This window comes from Bubalus bubalis, chromosome 19 (assembly GCF_019923935.1).
Source record: "Bubalus bubalis isolate 160015118507 breed Murrah chromosome 19, NDDB_SH_1, whole genome shotgun sequence".
Classification (NCBI taxonomy): domain Eukaryota; kingdom Metazoa; phylum Chordata; class Mammalia; order Artiodactyla; family Bovidae; genus Bubalus; species Bubalus bubalis.
The window spans coordinates 38,032,666-38,052,162 of NC_059175.1; the positions used below are offsets into that span (position 1 = coordinate 38,032,666).

The 19,497-nt window shown below is 39.7% G+C and overlaps 1 protein-coding gene across 1 annotated transcript in view; it reads left to right on the forward strand.

Moving 5' to 3' along the window:
- LOC102397927 (UDP-glucuronosyltransferase 3A1-like) overlaps positions 1 to 14,793 on the forward strand; it is a 39,971-nt gene extending 25,178 nt beyond the window's left edge. Inside the window, exons 4-7 of the mRNA XM_006074885.4 lie at positions 1,388 to 1,919; positions 7,196 to 7,427; positions 11,691 to 11,910; positions 12,270 to 14,793. Coding sequence (XP_006074947.3) covers positions 1,388 to 1,919; positions 7,196 to 7,427; positions 11,691 to 11,910; positions 12,270 to 12,546 — 1,261 coding nt within the window. The 3' untranslated portion in view covers positions 12,547 to 14,793. The remainder of the gene's footprint in view (positions 1 to 1,387; positions 1,920 to 7,195; positions 7,428 to 11,690; positions 11,911 to 12,269) is intronic.
- The last annotated feature ends 4,704 nt before the right edge of the window (positions 14,794 to 19,497 follow it).

Here is a 19,497-nt window from a genome sequence, read left to right on the forward strand (position 1 = left end):
GCTGCAATCCAAAAGTCTACAAGCAATAAATGCTGGAGAGGGTGTGGAGAAAAGGGAACCCTCTTACACTGTTGGTGGGAATGCAAACTAGCACAACCACTATGGAGAACAGTGTGGAGATTCCTTAAAAAACTGGAAATAGAACTGCCTTATGACCCAGCAATCCCACTGCTGGGCATACACACTGAGGAAACCAGAATTGAAAGAGACACGTGTACCCCAATGTTCATCACAGCACTGTTTATAATAGCCAGGACATGGAAGCAACCTAGGTGTCCATCAGCAGATGAATGGATAAGAAAGCTGTGGTACATATACACAATGGAGTATTACTCAGCCACTAAAAAGAATACCTTTGAATCAGTTCTAATGAGGTGGATGAAACTGGAGCCAATTATACAGAGTGAAGTAAGCCAGAAAGAAAAACACCAATACAGTATAATAACACATATATATGGAATTTAGAAAAATGGTAACAATAACCGTTTATACGAGACAGCAAAAGAGACACAGATGTATAGAACAGTCTTTTGGACTCTGTGGTAGAGGGAGAGGGTGGGATGATTTGGGAGAATGGCATTGAAACATGTATAATATCATATATGAAACGAGTCGCCAGTCCAGGTTCGATGCACGATACTGGATGCTTGGGGCTGGTGCACTGGGACGACCCAGAGGGATGGTGTGGGGAGTGAGGAGGGAGGAGGGTTCAGGATGGGGAACACATGTTTACCTGTGGCGGATTCATTTTGATATATGGCAAAACCAATACAATATTGTAAAGTTAAAAAATAAAATAAAATTTAAAAAAAAGAAAGATCTAAATCTCATGTTCAGTTTAGAATTTGGATTCTAATATTAGTATCAGATCAGATCAGATCAGTTGCTACAAGCTATCAGATGCAGGATATATAAGATGGTTTTTAAAAAAGGCAAAATCATCTTCAGTATTGATGGACTCTTTCATGAAGTTACTTCCACAGCTTGGCTGGGAAATAAGACAGTTGCTCATAAGTCAGTATACAGATAAAAATAAAACAGAACATCACAGAATATATCAAATAGACATGGAACCATGAGATTTGCTACAGTCAGAAATGGCTCCCAAAGCAGAAGGACCTTGAATTGGCATGATGGTCGGTGAATTTGGATTGGTCGAAGAAAGGAGAGGGGAAGAAGTGAGTATATTTTAGGAAGTAGAAACGCCTGGACCAGAGTGGTAGAGTAGAGGATATTTCTTGGACAGTAGTAAAATTGGTGGGTAAAAATAGGCTGTCAGATATGGTCTTTCTTAACTGGGATGTTTTCTTTGAGCTGAAGATTATCCTAAATATTGTGAAATTAAGACCTCCAGTGAGTATTTGTTATTAATTTTTTTTTCTTACAGAAAAAAATCCAAACACTTTGTAAATTTAATGGAAATACTTGGGACTCGATGCAGTTATTTGCTAAGGAGACGTGATATCATGGATTCCTTAAAGAATGAGAACTTCGACCTGATAGTTGTTGATGCCTTTGACTTCTGTTCATTTCTAATTGCTGAGAAACTCGGGAAGCTGTTTGTGTCCATTCTTTCCACATTAGTTAGCAGACTGGACTTTGGCCTGCCAAGCCCCTTGTCTTATGTTCCAGTATTCCAGTCTTTCCTAACTGACCATATGGACTTCTGGGGTAGAGTGAAGAATGTTCTGATGTCACTTGTTTTCTCTGTGGAGCAGTGGCAAATACACTCTACCTTTGACCACACCATCAAAGAACATTTCCAGGAAGGTTCTAGGCCAGTTTTATCTCATCTTCTAAAGAAAGCAGAGCTGTGGTTTGTCAGTTCTGACTTTGCCTTTGAATTTGCTCGGCCTCTGTTTCCCAACACTGTGAATGTTGGAGGCTTAATGGTCAAACCTATTAAACCAGTACCACAGGTAAGTAAAACCTGAGAGTGTGGATTTCATGCAGAGGTCTTCAGTGCAGAGTTGGTATCTGCTCCTGCCACTGGGATCCTGGAATTTAAGTAGAGTGAGATAGGCAAAACCCCTAGTATATACCTTTTAATTTAATTTTTCTATTTTGTATTTTATTTTTCTGTTGTTAAGACACTTAATATGAGATTTACCCTCTTAACAAGTATTTAACAGTGCAGTACATTATTATTGACTATAGGTGTCATGCTATATAGCAGATTTCTAGATTCTATTCTTTCTGCTTCACTGAAACCCTGCCTCCATTGAAAAGTAGCTACCCATTTCTCCCTCCTCCAGTCCCTGGAAACCAGCTTCCACTTTTTGATTCTATGAATTTGGCTATTTTAGATACTTTATATAAGTGAAATCCTGCAGTATTTGCCCTTCTGTGACTGACATTTCATTTGGCATGAAATGAACCTCAAAGTTCATTCATGTTTTCACATATTGAAAAATTTCCTTGTTTACAAAGCTAAATAATACAAGCTAATTGTATGTTTATACTGTTGTTGTTGTTCAGTCACCAAGTCACGCCCAACTCTTTGTGACCCCATGGACTGAAGGCACGTTGAAGGCAGAAGGAGAAGAGGGTGTTTATACTACAGAGGATGTTTATACTACATTTGCTTTAACCATTCATCTTTTGATGGACATTTAGGTTGTTTCCACATATTGGCTATTGTGTATAGTGCTTCAGTGAACATGGGAATATAGATATCTCTTTCAGATCATAATTCCCATTCATTTATGTATATACACAAAACTAGGATTGTTGGATTATTTTATTAGTTCTATTTTTAATTTTTTGATGATTCTCTGTATTATTTTACATAGTGACTGCACAGTTTTGCATTCCTGACAATAGTGTGTAAGTGTTGCAACTTTCCCACATTTTCAACATATGTTGGTTAATATATGCTTTATGTATTTAGGTGGAAGATCCCCCGTGGAGAAGGAAATGGCAACCCACTCCAGTATTCTTGTCTGGGAAATCCCATGGACAGAGGATCCTGGCAGGCTACAGTTCATGGGGTTGTAAACAGTCGTACATGACTTAGTGACTAAACAACCAAACAACAACATCATGTTGGGTGCATATATATTTATAATTGTTGTATCTTCTTCTTGGATTAATCCTGCAATCATTATGTGATGTCCTTCTTTTTCTCTTATTATAGTTTTTGTTTTAAAGTCTATTTTGTCTGATGTAAGTATTGCTACCCTGGTTTTCTTTTGATTTCCATTTGCATGAAATACCTTTTTCCATTCCCTCATTTTCAGTCTGTGTGTGGTTTTAGATCTGAAGTGAGTCTCTTATAAGAAGAATATATATGGGTCTTGTTTTTGTATCCATTCAGCCACTCTATGTCTTTTGTTTGGAGTATTTCATTCACTTACATTTAAAGTAATTATTGATAGGTATGTACTTATTGCTATTTTGTTTTGTTTTAGGGTTGTATTTGTAGTTTTTTGTTCCTTTCTTCTTCTTTTGTTCTCTTCCATTATAATTTGAGGACTATCTTTAGTGTTATGTGTAAATTTCTTACTCTTTGTGTGTATATCTATTATAGATTTTTGATTTGTGATTACCATGAGGTTTGTATATAGCAATCCATTATGTGATTATTTTAAGTTGCTAGTCTTAATTTCAAATGCATTTTATCAAGTCTGATTTTTTACTCCCTCTCCCCTCATAACTGCTTTCTTGCAATATATTTTACTTCTTTTTTGGTTTTATGTACATCTTTACTGCTTGTTGTGGAAATAGATGATTTTACTACTTTTGTCCTTTAGTATTCATACTAGCTTTGCATGTGACTGATTTACTACCTTTACTGTATATTTGCTTTCACCAATGTGTTTTTCCTTTTGTAATTTACATGTTTCTAATTGTGGCCTATTCCTTTCTGTTTTGAGAGGCCCCGTTAACATTTCTTGTAAAGCTGGGTTGGTGGTGCTGAACTCTCTTAGCTTTTTGCTTGTCTGTAAAACTTTTGATTTCTCCATCAAATCTAAATGAAAGTATTCTTGTTTGTAGATTTTCCCTTTCATCACTTTAAATATGTTGTGCCACTCCCTTCAGGCTTGCCGAGTTTCTGCTGACAAATCAGCTGATACCGTTATGGGAGTTCCTTTGTATATAACTTGTTGCTTTTCCCTTGATGCATTTATTATTCTCTCCTTAACTTTTGCCATTTTAATTACAGTGTGCATTGGTATCGTCCTCTTTGAGTTAATCCTGTTTGGGACTCTCTGTGATTCCTGTACCTGGATGTCTATTTCATTTCCCAGGTTAGGGAAGTTTTCAGCTATTATGTCCTCATAAATGTTCTCTGCCCCTTTCTCTCTCTCTTTTCCTTCTGGACCACTATAAAGTGTTAGTATGTTTGATATTGTCCCCAGAGTCTCTCAAACTGTCTTCACTTCTTTTGATTCTGTTTTCTTTCCTGTTCAGCTTCAGTGATTTCCATTACCCTGTCTTCCAGTTCACTGATCCATCCTTCTGTATCATCTACTCTGTCAGTTCCTTCTAGTGCATTTTTCACTTCAGTTAGTGTATTTTTCACCTCTATTTGGTACTTCTTCATATTTTCTAACTTTTTGTTAAAAACTTCTAACTTCTCAGTTTGTTTATCCATTCTTCTCCTGAATTCTTTGATCATCTCTATGATCATCATCCTGAATTCTTTTCTTTATTTTGGTAGATTGCTTATGTTTACTTCACTTAACTCTTCTGGTAGTTTATCTTATTTATGAAAACTTGCTTGGATCATATTCCTCTGAAACTTCATTTTGTCTAATTTGCTATTTTCATTTCTATGTGCTTGTTAGGTTGGTTACTTTTCCTGACCTTGGAGAAGGGATCTTTTGTAGGAATAATCCCATATGTCACAGCAGTGCACACCCCTCTCCCGGCTTACCAGAGCTATATTTTCTAGGACTGTCCCTAGTGTGGGGCTGCATGGATTCTTCTGTTGTGGCAGGTTGACTACTGTGGATGGTCTGGTAGGTGTTGACTTGACCCTGGTCCAGTTGGTTGCCAGGCCTTGCTTTGTGGAGCAGTTGGCAAGCTGCTGGTTGGCAAGGTTGGGTCATGATGCCACTGACTGAAGAACCCCAGGGGATCCTGGAGCTAATGCTGGCTGACTGGCCACAACCAGTTCTTTTTAACTTCTAGTGAAAATCCTGGTTAAAGCAGTAAGACCAAAAGTGAAAAAAAAAAAAAAAAAAAGGAACAAAAATCATATATATTAGGAAGGAAGAAATGAAACTTTTTTATTCACAGATAACAGGATGGTCCATGTAAAAATCAAAAAAAGTCAAGAAAAAACTCCTGGAACTAATTAGTAATTATAGCAATGTCACAGAATATACGTTTAATGTACCTTTCCTATATACTAGCAATGAACAGGGGGAATGTGAAACTTAAAACATAATATTATATGTTGTGTGCATACTCAGTTATGTCCAACTCTTTGAAACCCCATGAACTGTAGCCCACCAGGCCTTTCTGTCCATGGGATTATTCAGGCAAGAATAATCATTTTCCTTCTCTAGGGAATATTCTTGACCCAGGGATCGAACTTGCATCTCCTGTATCATCAGGCAGATTCTTTACCACTGCACCACCTATATTAGCATTCTGCAAAATGAAATACTTAAAAATAAATCTAATAAAATATATACAAAATTTATATGAGAAGACATACAAAACTCAGATGAAAAAAATCAAAGAACTAAATAAATGGAGAGATATTCCATGTTAATGGATAGGAAGACTCAGTGTTGTCAATATGTCAGTTCTCTTCAGTTTGATCTAAAGATTCATTGTAAATCCCAATCAAAATCTCAGTAAGTTATTTTGTGAATATTGACAAACCAATCCTCAAATTTGTATGGAGAGGCAAAAAGCTTGAAGAGCTAATGCAATATTGAAAATGGAACAAAGTTGAAGAACTGACATTACTCAGCTTTACCACTTACTGTGAAGGACAGTAATCAAGACAGTGTGGTTTTAGAAAAAGAATAGACAAATAAGATGCACATGAATTTAGTCAACTGATGTTTGACAGTGGATTAAAGGCAATACCATGGAGAAAAGATACTTTTCAACAATCAGTGCTGGAGCAACTGGACTTTTACTTGCAAAAAAATTGAATCTAAACCCAGACCTTACCTTCTCAACAAAAATTAACTAAAAAATGGGTAATATACTTAAATACAAAATGGAAAAGTATAAAATGCCTAGAAGATAACATATGAAAAAATCTAAATGAAATAGAGTCTGGTGATTACTTTTTAGACATAAAACCTAGGATATATTCTATGAAAGAAAGAGTTATTAAGTACATTAAAAGAGTTAATAAGTATGTTAAATTGAAATTAAAATTATCTGTCCTGAGAAAGACCTTGTCAAGAGAATCAGGAGAGAAACCACAGATTGGAAAGAAATATTTGCCGAAAACATTGGTATAGACTGATGTTAAGAATATACAAAGAATACTTAGAACTCAACAACACACAAAAAAATCAATTAAAAAATGGTCCACAAACCTTAACACATACCTCAACAAAGAAGCTATACAGGTTTTTAAAAAGAATATGAAGAAGACACACAGCAGAATATTCTCCCAGCATGTCTACCTCAGTCCCCAGAAGGCCCACCAGGCCCTAATGGGCCAGGACGGCAGACTGCACTCCCCCAGGCTCTAGCTCCTCTGATCTGACATTTGAATACTCCTGAATGACCATATCTGCCTGGATCTAGAATGAGGGTTGAGGATGACTCTGGTACTGGGGTCATGTTTTCAATGAAGAAAGAGATTCCCACCACTTCAACTTTCCTCTTCCATAAAACATTGTGATACATGAAAGCTCTGGGTTGAGACATTGGTGCTGCAGTCTTAAGTACCTCATGTGCAATGTGCACCATTATGGTGGCTGGTTACCTAAAGCTCTCTTCACATCCATTTGTGAGTGAGTATTTAAAGTGTTTATATGGGAAAATGTGTCCCAAGGTTTCATAAAAATTTCTTCAAGGCCATCTATCCAGAGGATCTGAGCCTGGTACAGAGGGCACTGAGCTGTCTTAGAGGCCATGAGAACAGTTTCAAGGCAGTGAACTCTAACTGTTAACAGGAGAGTATGTTCAGTAAATAGATGATTTTCATCTTTTGGCTGTCTAGGCTTTCCCTGACAACATTATTCACCTCCTTTCCTTTCCTACCTCTCTCCAGGAACTTGAGAATTTCATTGCCAAATTTGGAGACTCTGGTTTTGTCCTTGTGGCCTTGGGCTCCATCGTGAGCAGATATCAATCTCAGGAGATTCTCAAGGAGATGAATGCTGCCTTTGCTCGTCTCCCTCAAGGGGTGATTTGGAAATGTAAGCCTTCTCATTGGCCCAGAGATGTCAAATTGGCAGCAAATGTAAAAATCATGGACTGGCTTCCTCAGAATGACCTCTTGGGTAAGGACTTTCCAAGTCTACTTCTCTCGTCCTTATGTTATCTTTGGGGTTCATTAGGGCTCTGACATCTAGTTAGGCAATCCTGTTCGCATGAGAAGAAGCAGCTGATAAATAAAGGTAAGTATTCCAAGGAATGGAACAGCCAAACTGGAGTTGTTGAGAAATCAAGCTATACTTCCAAAATGCCCCAAACAGCATTTCGTCTTCTTCTCCATTTCTGATACCTGCAGCCAGAAGTGGTATCACTTTCAGTTTATTTTGACCATACCTTATCTGGCACTAAAGAGGGTTGCTCAAACACAATCCAAGATGATTTGTCAACAGTTTGTCTGAGAACTCATATAAGGGGGCATATTGTCACTGTCTCCCATGGTCTCTTGAACCCTTGTTCAGCCACGTTTTTTGTTGTTGCTCAATTGCTACATCATGTCCAACTGTTTGCAATCCCAAGGACTGTAGCATGCCAGGTTCCTCTGTCCTCCACTATCTCCCAGAGTTTTCTCAAATTCATGTCCATTGACTTGGTGATGCTATTGAACTAACCTCTGCCACCCCATTCTCCTTTTCAGCCACGTGCCATTATACAAACATATATCCACACATATTGATACATTCTCCTTAGTACCACAGGTATGAGCAACTCATACCTTTACAAAGTTAATGCTGGTGGTGTCTGAGGGTGTGCTATAATTTACTCATGCCAAACTGAGTAATCTCATAGCTGGTGATTTGGTTCATCAAATCCTTTGGTAGTACAGAGCTCATTATATCCAAAAAGGTTTTCTTTGTCTCTTTACTGTTTTTTGGATACTCCTCACTGTCACACTGACTGAATCAGAGGGTCATAGCCAAAATTGTGGTTCAAAAACATATTGGGGAATTTAAGATAGAGTTCTGAACATTGAATTAAGAAGGCATGGGGTAGGGAAAAGAAGTCCCCCTTCCAAAGAAACCAAGTGGATTCTGATTCACATCCCTATTGAGAGGCAGAGTTTGAAATGAACTCTTCACTAACACTTGTTTTAGTTTTCTGTCAATAAGGGTACAGGCTCAAAAAAGACAGAATGATCTCAGTTTGTTTCCAATACAAACCATTCAGTATCACAGTACTACAAGTCTATGCCCCAACCACTAATGCCAAAGAAGCTAAAGTTGAACGGTTCTATGATAACCTACAAGTATTTCTAAAACTAACACCAAACAAAGATGTTCTTTTCATCTTAGGGGATTGGAATGCAAAAGTAGGAAGTCAAGAGATATCTGGAGTAACAGGCAAGTTTGGCCTTGAAGTACAAAATGAAGCAGGGCAAAGGATAACAGAATTTTGTTAAGAGAACGCACTGGTCATAGCAAACACCCTCTTCCAGCAACACAAGAGACAACTCTACACATGGCCATCACCAGATAGTCAATACTGAAATCAGATTGATTATATTCTTTGCAGCCAAAGATGGAGAAGATCTCTACAGTCAGCAAAAACAAGACTGGGACCTGACTGTGGCTCAGATCAGAAACTCCTTATTGCCAAATTCAGTCTTAAATTGAAGAAAGTAGGGAAAACCACCAGGCCATTCAGGTATATCCTAAATCAAATCCCTTACAATTATATAGTGGAAGTGACAAATAGATTAAAGGGACTAGGTCTAATAGAATGCCTGAAGAACTATGGATGGAAGTTTGTGACATTGTACAGGAGATGGTGATCAAAAGCATCCCCAAGAAAAAGAAATGCAAAAAGGCAAAATGGTTGTATGAGGAGGACTTACAAATAGCTGAAAGGCAAAGAAGAAAAGGAAAGCTATATCCAACTGAATGCAGAGTTCCAAAGAAAAACAAGGAGAGATAAGAAAGCCTTCCTTAGCGATCAGTGCAAAGAAATAGAAGAAAACAATAGAAAAGGAAAGACTAGAGAGCTCTTCAAGACAATTTGAGATACCAAGGGAACATTTCATGCAAAGATGGGCACAATAAGGACAGAAATAGTATGGACCTAAGAGAAGCAGAAGATATTAAGAAGAGGTGGCAAGAATACACAGAACTATACAAAAAAGATCTTCATGACTCAGATAACCACGATGGTGTGATCTCTCACCTAGAGCCAGACATCCTGGAATGTGAAGTCAAGTGGGCCTTAGGAAGCATCACTAGGAGCAAAGCCAGTGGAGGTGATGGAATTCCAGTTGAACTATTTCAAATCCTAAAAGATGATGCTGTGAAAGTGCTGCACTCAATATGTCAGCAAATTTGGAAAACTCAGCAGTGGCCACAGGACTGGAAAAGGTCAGTTTTCATTCCAGTCCCAAAGAAGGGCAATGCCAAAGAATGCTCAAACTACCACACAGTTGCACTCATTTCACACGCTAGCAAAGTAATGCTCAGAATCCTTCAAGCTAGGCTTCAACAGTACATGAACCAAGAACTTCCCAGATGTTTAAAGTTGGATTTAGAAAAGGCAGAGGAACCAGAGATCAAATTGCCAACATCTGTTGGATCATAGAAAAAGCAAAAGAGTTCCAGAAAAACATCTACTTCTGCTTCATTGACTACACTAAAGCCTTTGACTGTGTGGATCACAACAAACTGTGGAAAATTCTTAAAGAGATGGGAATATCAGATCACCTTACCTGCCCCTCTGAGAAACCTGTATGCAGGTCAAGAAGCAACAGTTAGAACTGGACATGGGACAACAGACTGGCTCAAAGGAGGAAAGAAGTAGGTCAAGGCTGTATATTGTTACCCTGCTTATTTAACTTATATGCAGAGCACACATGTGAAATTCCAGGATGGATGCAGCAGCAGCTGGAATCAAGATTGCTGGAAGAAATATCAATAACCTCAGATATGCAGAGGATACCACCTTTATGGCAGAAAGCAAAGAGGAACTAAAGAGCCTCTTGATGAAGGTGAAAGAGGAGAGTGATAAAGCTTGCTTAAAACTCAGCATTCAAAAAACCTAAGATCATGGCATCCAATCCCATCATGTCATGGCAAATAGATGGGTAAACAGTAGGAACAGTGACAGACTTTATTTGCTTAGGCCCCAAAATCACTGCAGATGGTGACTGTGGCCATGAAATTAAAAGATGCTTGCTCCTTGGAAGAAAAGATATGACAGACCTAGGCAGCGTATTAAAAAGCAGAGACATCACTTTGCCTACAAATGTCCATATATGGTTTTTCCAGTAGTCATGTATGGATGTGAGAATTGTACCGTAAAGAAGGTTGAGCACCGAATAATAGATGTTTTTGAACTGTGGTGTTGGAGATGACTCTTGAGAGCCCCTTGGACTGCAAGCATATCAGTCAATCCTAAAGGAAATCAATCCTAAATATTCATTGGAAGGACTGATGCTGAAGCTGAGGCTCCAATGCTTTGTCTACCTGATGCAAAGAGCCGACTCATTAGAAAAGACACTGATGCTGGGAAGGATTGAAGGCAGGAGGAAAAGGGGCAACAGAGGACAAGATGATTGGATGGTATCATCAACGTGATGGATATGAGTTTGAGCAAGCTGTGGGAGATGGTGAAGGACAGGGAAGCCTGGCATGCTGCAGTCCATGGCATCACGAAGAATTGTACACGACTGAGTGACTGAACAACAACAAAAGTAAGGGTGGGGTAGGCAAAGAGGAACTGGAAATAATGAAATGTGTGGTCCATTATTCCCTACCTTAAAGATTTCTCATAAAATTTAGGAGAAAATACTTGTAGTGTTAAGCTTTATAAATGCCACATGAGTTGTTATGTCAATGATAGTGTTAAGAATTCAGATAAATGAGAAATGAATGGGTAGTGGAGAAGAGAGGGAGAGACCTAGAGAGCAGAAGATTAAGTGAGCTAAAGAAAGAGACAGAAAGAGAGAGAGAGAGAAACAGAGACGTAGAGAATGACTGTGTGAGAGAGTACTAGAGAAAGAACAGAGATGAGAAGCAAAGAGACAGGGTAGAGATGGATGGATGGATGGATGGATGAATAGGTTAGGGGAGGAATATGCCTTGCTTATCACTCTTCTCTAAAGCTTTCCCTGGGTTTTGAGTCTTAGATGGATTAGGGCTGAGGTGAGAAGTTTCTGTACAGAGACAAGAGCAGAATCTGTGTCTTAGAATATTCACCCTTGAATGTGTCCTGAGATAAGTCAGTAAATTCATTTTTTTCACAGCATGTTGAGATCCCTTTTTACATTCTTTTTGCCCTTGTTGCTTTCCTTGTTGTCCTGAAACTTTCATCCTGAGGTGTCCTGCTCTCTTTCTAATTTGCAACAGCGCACCCTCGCATCCGCCTTTTTGTCACTCATGGTGGGATGAACAGTATCATGGAGGCCATCCAGCATGGTGTGCCCATGGTGGGGATTCCTGTCTTTGAAGACCAGGATGAAAACCTTCTCCGAGTAGAAACCAGAAAGTTCGGTGTCTCTATCCAGTTAGAGCAGATGAAGGCTGAGACATTGGCTCTGAAGATGAAGCAAGTCATGGAAGACAAGAGGTGTGCTGCTCTTGGGGCTTGTGGTTCCTTAATGCTTGATGGAGGCATAAGTCATGATGGGCACCACGTGGGTCTTATTACAGTAAAAGCTGAAACTTCCAGGACACAGAATAATATGGGTATACTTTTATATGTTAGCACTTTCAGCACTAAGCATGGGTCTTTGCATGCAGGAATCAATTTGAACTTTTCAAGCAGACCCAGTTGGACAGTGGCAAGACCAGGCCAACAATTTTCCTTGAAAGGAAGTTTTCTGTGCCTATGGTAGAAAGTGTGTGTGTGCATGTGTGTGTGATACAAGGTCTCTAAGAATTCTGAGATCACTTGAGTTAACAACTCCCCTCTGTCTCTGCTGACAGGTACAAATCTGCCACAGAGGCTGCCAGGATCATCAGACGCTCACAGCCTCTGACCCCTGCCCAGCGGCTGGTGGGCTGGATCGACCACATCCTCCAGACAGGGGGTGCAGCCCACCTCAAGCCCCATGCCTTCCAGCAGCCGTGGTATGAGCAGTACCTACTGGACGTCCTCTTGTTCCTGCTGGTGGTCACCCTGGGCACCGCATGGCTCTGTGGGAAGCTTCTGGGCCTGGTAGCCAGGTGGCTGTGTGGGGCCAGGAAACTGAAGAAGGCCTGAGGCAAAGTAGAGCCTTGGAGAGGGTGTGCTGGGGAGCCACTGGTTCTTTGAAGTCTTCCCCCAGCACTGTACTTGCCTCCTCCCCTTCACTTTTACTTGATGATAGAACACGCATTTCCCTTACTTTTTGTCTCTGTTTAGAAATCTTTATGAAGAACTCTTGGGGTGCTTTTTAAAGATACTGTGGTAAAGAATACATCACATGCAATTTACCATTTTAATCATTAAGTAATAGTTCAGTGGCATGAAGTACATTCACTCAGCTGTGCAAACATCATTATCCTCCAATTCCAGAACTCTACTCATCTTTCCAAACTAACATTCCACACAGGTTAAATGATACCCCGCCCCCCAGCTTTCCTTAACCACCATCAAGGTTCTAGCAGCCCATGTCTACTTTTGTGTCTGAATCTACACTTGAGCTTCTGGATTGCCCTTGACCAAGGACGCCTCTCCTCAGCCCAGCCTGCTCCTTCCTCCCTTGTGATCCCTGCACATGGTGCTCTGATCACTCAGCCTCCCTTGTCCAGGAGCCTTCTCAGGCTCTTTCCCCGTTTCTCTTTCACTTTTCATAAAACTCACATGACCTGTTTGGTCAGTTTTTCCTTGTGGGCCTTCCTCTTGCATTTCCTTTTCATCTCATCTTACAGCTCAGGAAGCCTGGCCTCTGTCCTGCAGGTTAGCAGGGACACCCCTGTGAGGACTTGGTCCCCTCCTGTGCAGAGTACCTCCTTCACTCTCAGGCCTGGAGCCTGCCTTTGGTCCACAACTGAGGCCACCTGTTGCCCATGTTTCAATGTTCCGTCCTCAAGATCCCCACTTGAATAATTAGGGTTACGAAAACCTAAGTGGAGAAATGGAACCTCCATGCAAGGCTTGGGGCCTTAGGTCCAGGAGCCATGGCTGGCCCAAACCTTTTGATACAGGAAACATTCCATCTGCCATCCCACCTAGCAAAGAATATCCCTACATGTGGTAAACCCTTAGGGATGACATTCAGTTCCTAGTAACAGAAGCTAGAAAAAGAGTGGCTTACACAGTGGAGTTTTAAAGTGTTTTTTTTATTTCCTGGACACAGCCTGGAGACATGTGGTGGAGAGCTGGGGTGATGACTCATCCTGCTGTCTGTAGCTTAAAAAAAAATTTTTTTTTTGAACACCTGTCCTGTACTGTTCTTCTAAGTTGCCTCTCTGGTTTGTTGTTCTCATGAAATATTTCACCTTCAGTGATCCTGTCTTCCTGTTTGCTTTTGCATTCTGAAATGGAGTTAAATTCCTCCTTAAAAATTTCATCATGTGGTATCCAGTGGATTAAAACATGATGAAGAAAATGTTAGAAACAAGAGATGGCCCTGCAACTGCAATTTTGGGTTGCTTAATTCTGGGCTGTTAATCACATGTCAAAATAGTTCAAAGGAAAACATGAAGCAGTTACTACAAATGCTCCCTGCAGAGATAGGATAAGACCCACACCTGCCAATGTTGGCATGGGGTCTGCCTGGTTGTATGGAGAACTGGGCACCCGGTGTCTACCCAGTTCTCTGAGTTCTTATGCTGCAAGGGAGTCCCACACAATCAGGAGCATGTCAGATGCAGAAGTGAGTGTGTCTGTGTGTGTCAGAGATAAGGTTTTATTTCTCTAATTCTTAATGAAATCTCATAAACTGGCCTCTGACATAAATTCCTTGAGGGACAGACATGCAGCCCTATCTGGGTTGTCACTGGAATGAATGACCAGAGTTTTATTCCCCTCATAGGCAACACAGGGACCTAAGGATGAGGCTCCCTGGCTGGTAACTCCCTCTTTCCTGCTCTCACCACAAAATCCTCCCTGACGATCAGGTAACTCAGTGAAGCCAACCCTTTCTGCTGCTTTCTAGGCTCTGTCCCAGTCCAGGAAATCTGATCAATAGCAGTCTGTGAGCCAGAATGAGGCCTCCAGCTTGTTCCCTTCAAGTGTCCTCTGCAGGACTGGCTGCCAGCATGGCCTTGATAGCATGGAAATCCGATCTCATCACTCTCTGATCACAGTCCTTTGTTGGCTCCCATTGCAGGGAATACAAGGTCTCTGTTTCTTTCTGGCAACTGCAGCAGGCACATCTTGAAAATTCTGAAATAGACCCACTGAATATGTTCTGTTGATTTTTGACAAAAGTGCAAAGACAATTCAATGGAAAAAGAAAAATCTTTTCAGCAAATTGTACTGGAACAATTGTATATCTGAATGGGATTTGGCCTTAATTTAATACACACAAAGGATATTTTTTATAAATATTTCATTGAAGTATAGTTGATTTACAGTGTTGTGTTAATTTCTGCTGGACATCAAAGTGGTTCAGTTATTTATTATGTATATATGTGTGTATATATATATACACATTCTTTTTCATAGTCTTTTCCACAATGGTTTATCACAGGATATTGAAATAGTTCCCTGTGCTAGACAGTAGGACCTTGTTGTTTATCGTTCTCTATATATAGTAGTTTGCATCTGTAACTCCAAACTCCTGATTCCTCTCTTCCCCAACCCCGCATACCCCTACCCTCTTTGAAAACTATGTCTTTCTCTATGTCTGTGAGTCTGTTTCTGTTTCAGACAGGTTTATTTGTGTCGTATTTTAGGTTTTGCATATAAGTGCGATCATATGGCATTTTCTCTTTGTCTTTCTGAGTTCACTTAGTATGATAATCTCTAGTTTCATCCATGTTGCTGCCAATGGCGTTAATGCATTCTTTTCCATGGTGTATGTGCACCACATCTCCTTATCCGTTCATCTGTCAGTAGACATTCAGGTTGTTTCCTGTGCTGGCTATTATGCATAGTGCTGCTATGAACATAAGGGTACATGGATCTCACAAAAGGATTTTGATTGGACTTCATACCACACAAAATGAACTCAAAGTGTATCAAAAAGGCCTAAACATAAATGCTGAGAGTATAAAAGTTCCAAAAGAAAGTCTTCGTAGTGTAGGTATTTATTGAATTACCACTCTTATTCAAAACATTGACAATACCAATAGTTGGCAAGGAGATAGGGCTACTGGAATCCATATGTTTCACTGCTGATGGGAACATAAAGTGATTCAGCCACTTAGGAAAGTTGCTCTACAGATTCCCAAACAGTTAAGCATCCACTTACCATTTGACTGAGCCATTCCAATTCCAGGTATTTATTTAAGTTAAATGAAAACATGTGTCCACCTGAAAACTTGAATATAAATGTTCACAGTGGCTTTATTTGTAACAGCTTCAGATTAAGAAAATTGGTGAATGGATTAACACATTGTGGAACATCCATAAAAGAACTATGGCTCAGCAATAGAAAGGAACATGCTACTGATGTACCCAACTGTATCCATGAATCTCAAAATGATCTTGCTGAGCAAAAGAAGCCAGACTTCAGAGAAATATATATCCACATGATTCACATATAAATTCAAGAAAATGTAAACCAACCTCTGCTGACAAAAGGTAGACTATTGTTTGCATGGGGCTATAGGCTGTGGGAGGGTGGACTGTAAATGGGGTGATGGAAATGTTTTGTATCTTGATTTCAGTGGTGGTTTTGTAGCTGGGTACATCCATCAAAAGTGGATGCCATTTTTTATACACAGATTAGACTTTAAAATTGATTTGAAAACCTCTATGGATAATACATGTTTTTAAGTGTTTTTCTATTTGAGTACCTCAAATTTTAGTATTTGGGAGTTATTGTTGCATTCAAATATAACTGAAAATGCAAATATATTATAATTTCCAAATTTCAAAAAAGGAGGAGATATATGTATGCAAGAAGTAGGGCCATTTTCTGGAGAGGACTAATTGTAAAATCCTTGGTCAGATTAGGGGTCAAGTTCACATACTCAGACCTAATCCATGTCTATTTTATGAGTGGTTTCCTGGGTTATTCCATAATTATGACATAGAATTACACATTTTAGAAATTATAAGTGCAGGAAAATATTTAATTTTGAGCTTTAATGGACATTAAACATGATATGAACTAAGGATTTATGCATTAAATACCTATTTTTGGAGGTTCATTTTAAGATTCTGAGATGAAGTTCAAGATGTCATGTACGTTTCCTTTCATTGTTGTTGTGCTTACCTGTTTTTGCATCACCACCAGCTGTGATCTCATATTGATACTTTTGTGTATCAGTGTATACCAGTGCTCTGTAGATGTGATTTTCCCTTATGCCAACCTCTCTTTTTAAAAAAATTAATTATTTTAATTGGAGGCTAATTACTTTACAATATTGTAGTGTTTTCTTGCCATACATTGACATGAATCAGCCATGGGTGTACATGTGTCTCCCATCCTGAACCCCCTCTCCCACCTCCTTCCCCATCCCATCCGTCAGGGTCATCCCAGTGGACTGGCCCTGAACACCCTGTCTCATGCATCGAACCTGGACTGGCAATCTGTTTCACATATGGTAATATACATGTTTAAATGTTGTTCTCTCAAATCATCCCACACTTGCCTTCTCCCACAGAGTCCAAAAGTCTGTTCTTTACATCTGTGTCTCTTTTGCTGTCTCACATATAAGGTTATTGTTACCATCTTTCTAAATTCCATTTATATGTGTTAATATGCTGTATTGGTGTTTTTCTTTCTGACTTACTTCACTCTGTATAATAGGCTCCACTTTCATCCACCTCATTAGAACTGATTCAAATGTATTCTTTTTAATGGCTGAGTAATACTCCACTGTGTATATGTACCACAGCTTTCTTATCCATTCATCTGCTGATGGACATCTAGGTTGCTTCTATGTCCTGGCTATTATAATCAGTGCTGAATGAACATTGGGGTACACATGTTTCTTTCAATTCTGGTTTCCTCAGTGTGTATGCCCAGCAGTGGGATTGCTGGGTCATATAGCAGTTCTATTTCCAGCTTTTTAAGGAATCTCCACCCTGTTCTCCATAGTGGCTGTACTAGTTTGCATTCCCACCAACAGTGTAAGAGGGCTCCCTTTTCTCCACACCCTCTCCAGAACTTTTTGTTTGTAGACTTTTGGATAGCAGCCATACTGACTGGCATGAGATGGTACCTCATAGTGGTTTTGATTTGCATTTCTCTGATAATGAGTGATGTTGAGCATCTTTTCATGTGTTTGTTAGCCATCTGCATGTCTTCTTTGGAGAAATGTCTGTTTAGTTCTTTGGCCCATTTTTTGATTGGGTCATTTATTTTTCTGGAATTGAGCTGCAGGAGTTGCTTGTATACTTTTTAGATTAATTCTTTGTCAGTTGCTTCATTTGCTATTATTTTCTCCCATTCTGAAGGTTGCCTTTTCACCTTGCTTATAGTTTCCTTCGTTGTGCAAAAGCTTTCAATTTTAACTAAGTCCCATTTGTTTATTTTTGCTTTTATTTCTGTTACTCTGGGAGGTGGGTCATAGAGGATCCTGCTGTGATTTATGTCAGAGAGTGTTTTGCCTATGTTTTCCTTTAGGAGTTCTATAGTTTCTGGTCTTACATGTAGATCTTTAATCCATTTTGAATTTATTTTTGTGTATGGTGTTAGAAAGTACCCTAGTTTCATTTTTTTTACAAGTGGTTGACCAGTTTTCCCAGAACCACTTGTTCAAGAGTTTATCTTTTCTCCATTGTATAGTCTTGCCTCCTTTGTCAAAGATAAGGTGTCCATAGGTGCATGGATTTATCACTGGGCTTTCTATTTTGTTCCATTGATCTATATTTCTGTCTTTGTGCCAGTGCCATACTGTCTTAATGCATGTCAACCTTTCTTTGTTTGGTTTATCACACCCTAATTGCAAGTTATTGCAAGGTGATTACATTGTTTATTTAAATGTCAACCAGTTATTCAAGTGAAAGGAAGTAAATGAAATGTATGTGGTCTTACACAAACTCCTACTTAGTACAGGACTTAACTTCTTCTGAAAAGCAGATATTGTATTTTAAATAGCCTTCATATAAATGCATTTAATCCAGGTCAACAGTTTGATTCAACCAACACTGACTGAGTTCATCTCTGTACAGTGTACCGTGCTGAGCACCTTGGAACGTACAAAGATGATCCAGACTTTCCTGGCCCTCTACTGGCTCTCAGTTTCCCATTATCTTACTGTTTAATTAAAAGGCAGATGATCTGTCATTGGTGGTGCATCTTCTCTAAGTGATTACTCCCTAAAAGCTTATTAGTTTGGCTTAGTAATTTCGCAGCAATTTCACGTTGTTGTGTTAGTCGCTCAGTCATGTCTGACTCTTTTCAACCCCATGGACTGTAGCCTGCCATGCCCCTATATTCATGGAATTCTCCAGGCAAGGATACTGGAGTGGGTTGCCATGCCCTCCTCCAGGGGGAGCTTCCCAACCTGGGGATTGAACCTGGGTCTCCTGCATTGCAGGCAGATTCTTTACCATTTGAGCCACCAGGGAAGCCCAATTTCACTTAGTGAAAGTCAAACAGACAGCTTGATGCCATAAGGTCAGCTGCTGCAAGAAGGGGCATTTCTGGATGAAAATGGCTAGTGGTGTGTGGCGAAGACACTCAGAACAAGCCTGCAGTGGGTGGGGAGCACATCTAATCCCTGTCAGTGTCAGCACCAGCTTAGTGCTTGATCACAGTCATGAACCATAGGCAGAGGCCCTCAGCATCCAACCCCCCAAAAGAGAAAAGGACTTATTTTCAAACAAGTGGCTTTTTTTTTTTTTGGCCCTTCAATTTACATTCTGCTGGAAATCCCCTCAACCAAGACAAATCTCCATTAAGATCCACAGAGAACACACCCCCTTGACCTCCAGGGTAATTCTGAGAAATTGACAAGGTAGATTTAGAGTCTACTCTAGAGATTGTAGAAATCAATGGCCACAGTTGCCTGAGAATACATATAATGTAAGATAAGAACAGATCTTCATGGTTCTGGTCTTCCATTCTTTGTGTCACTTCATTATGGAAGCAAGACAAGCGGCAGAGAT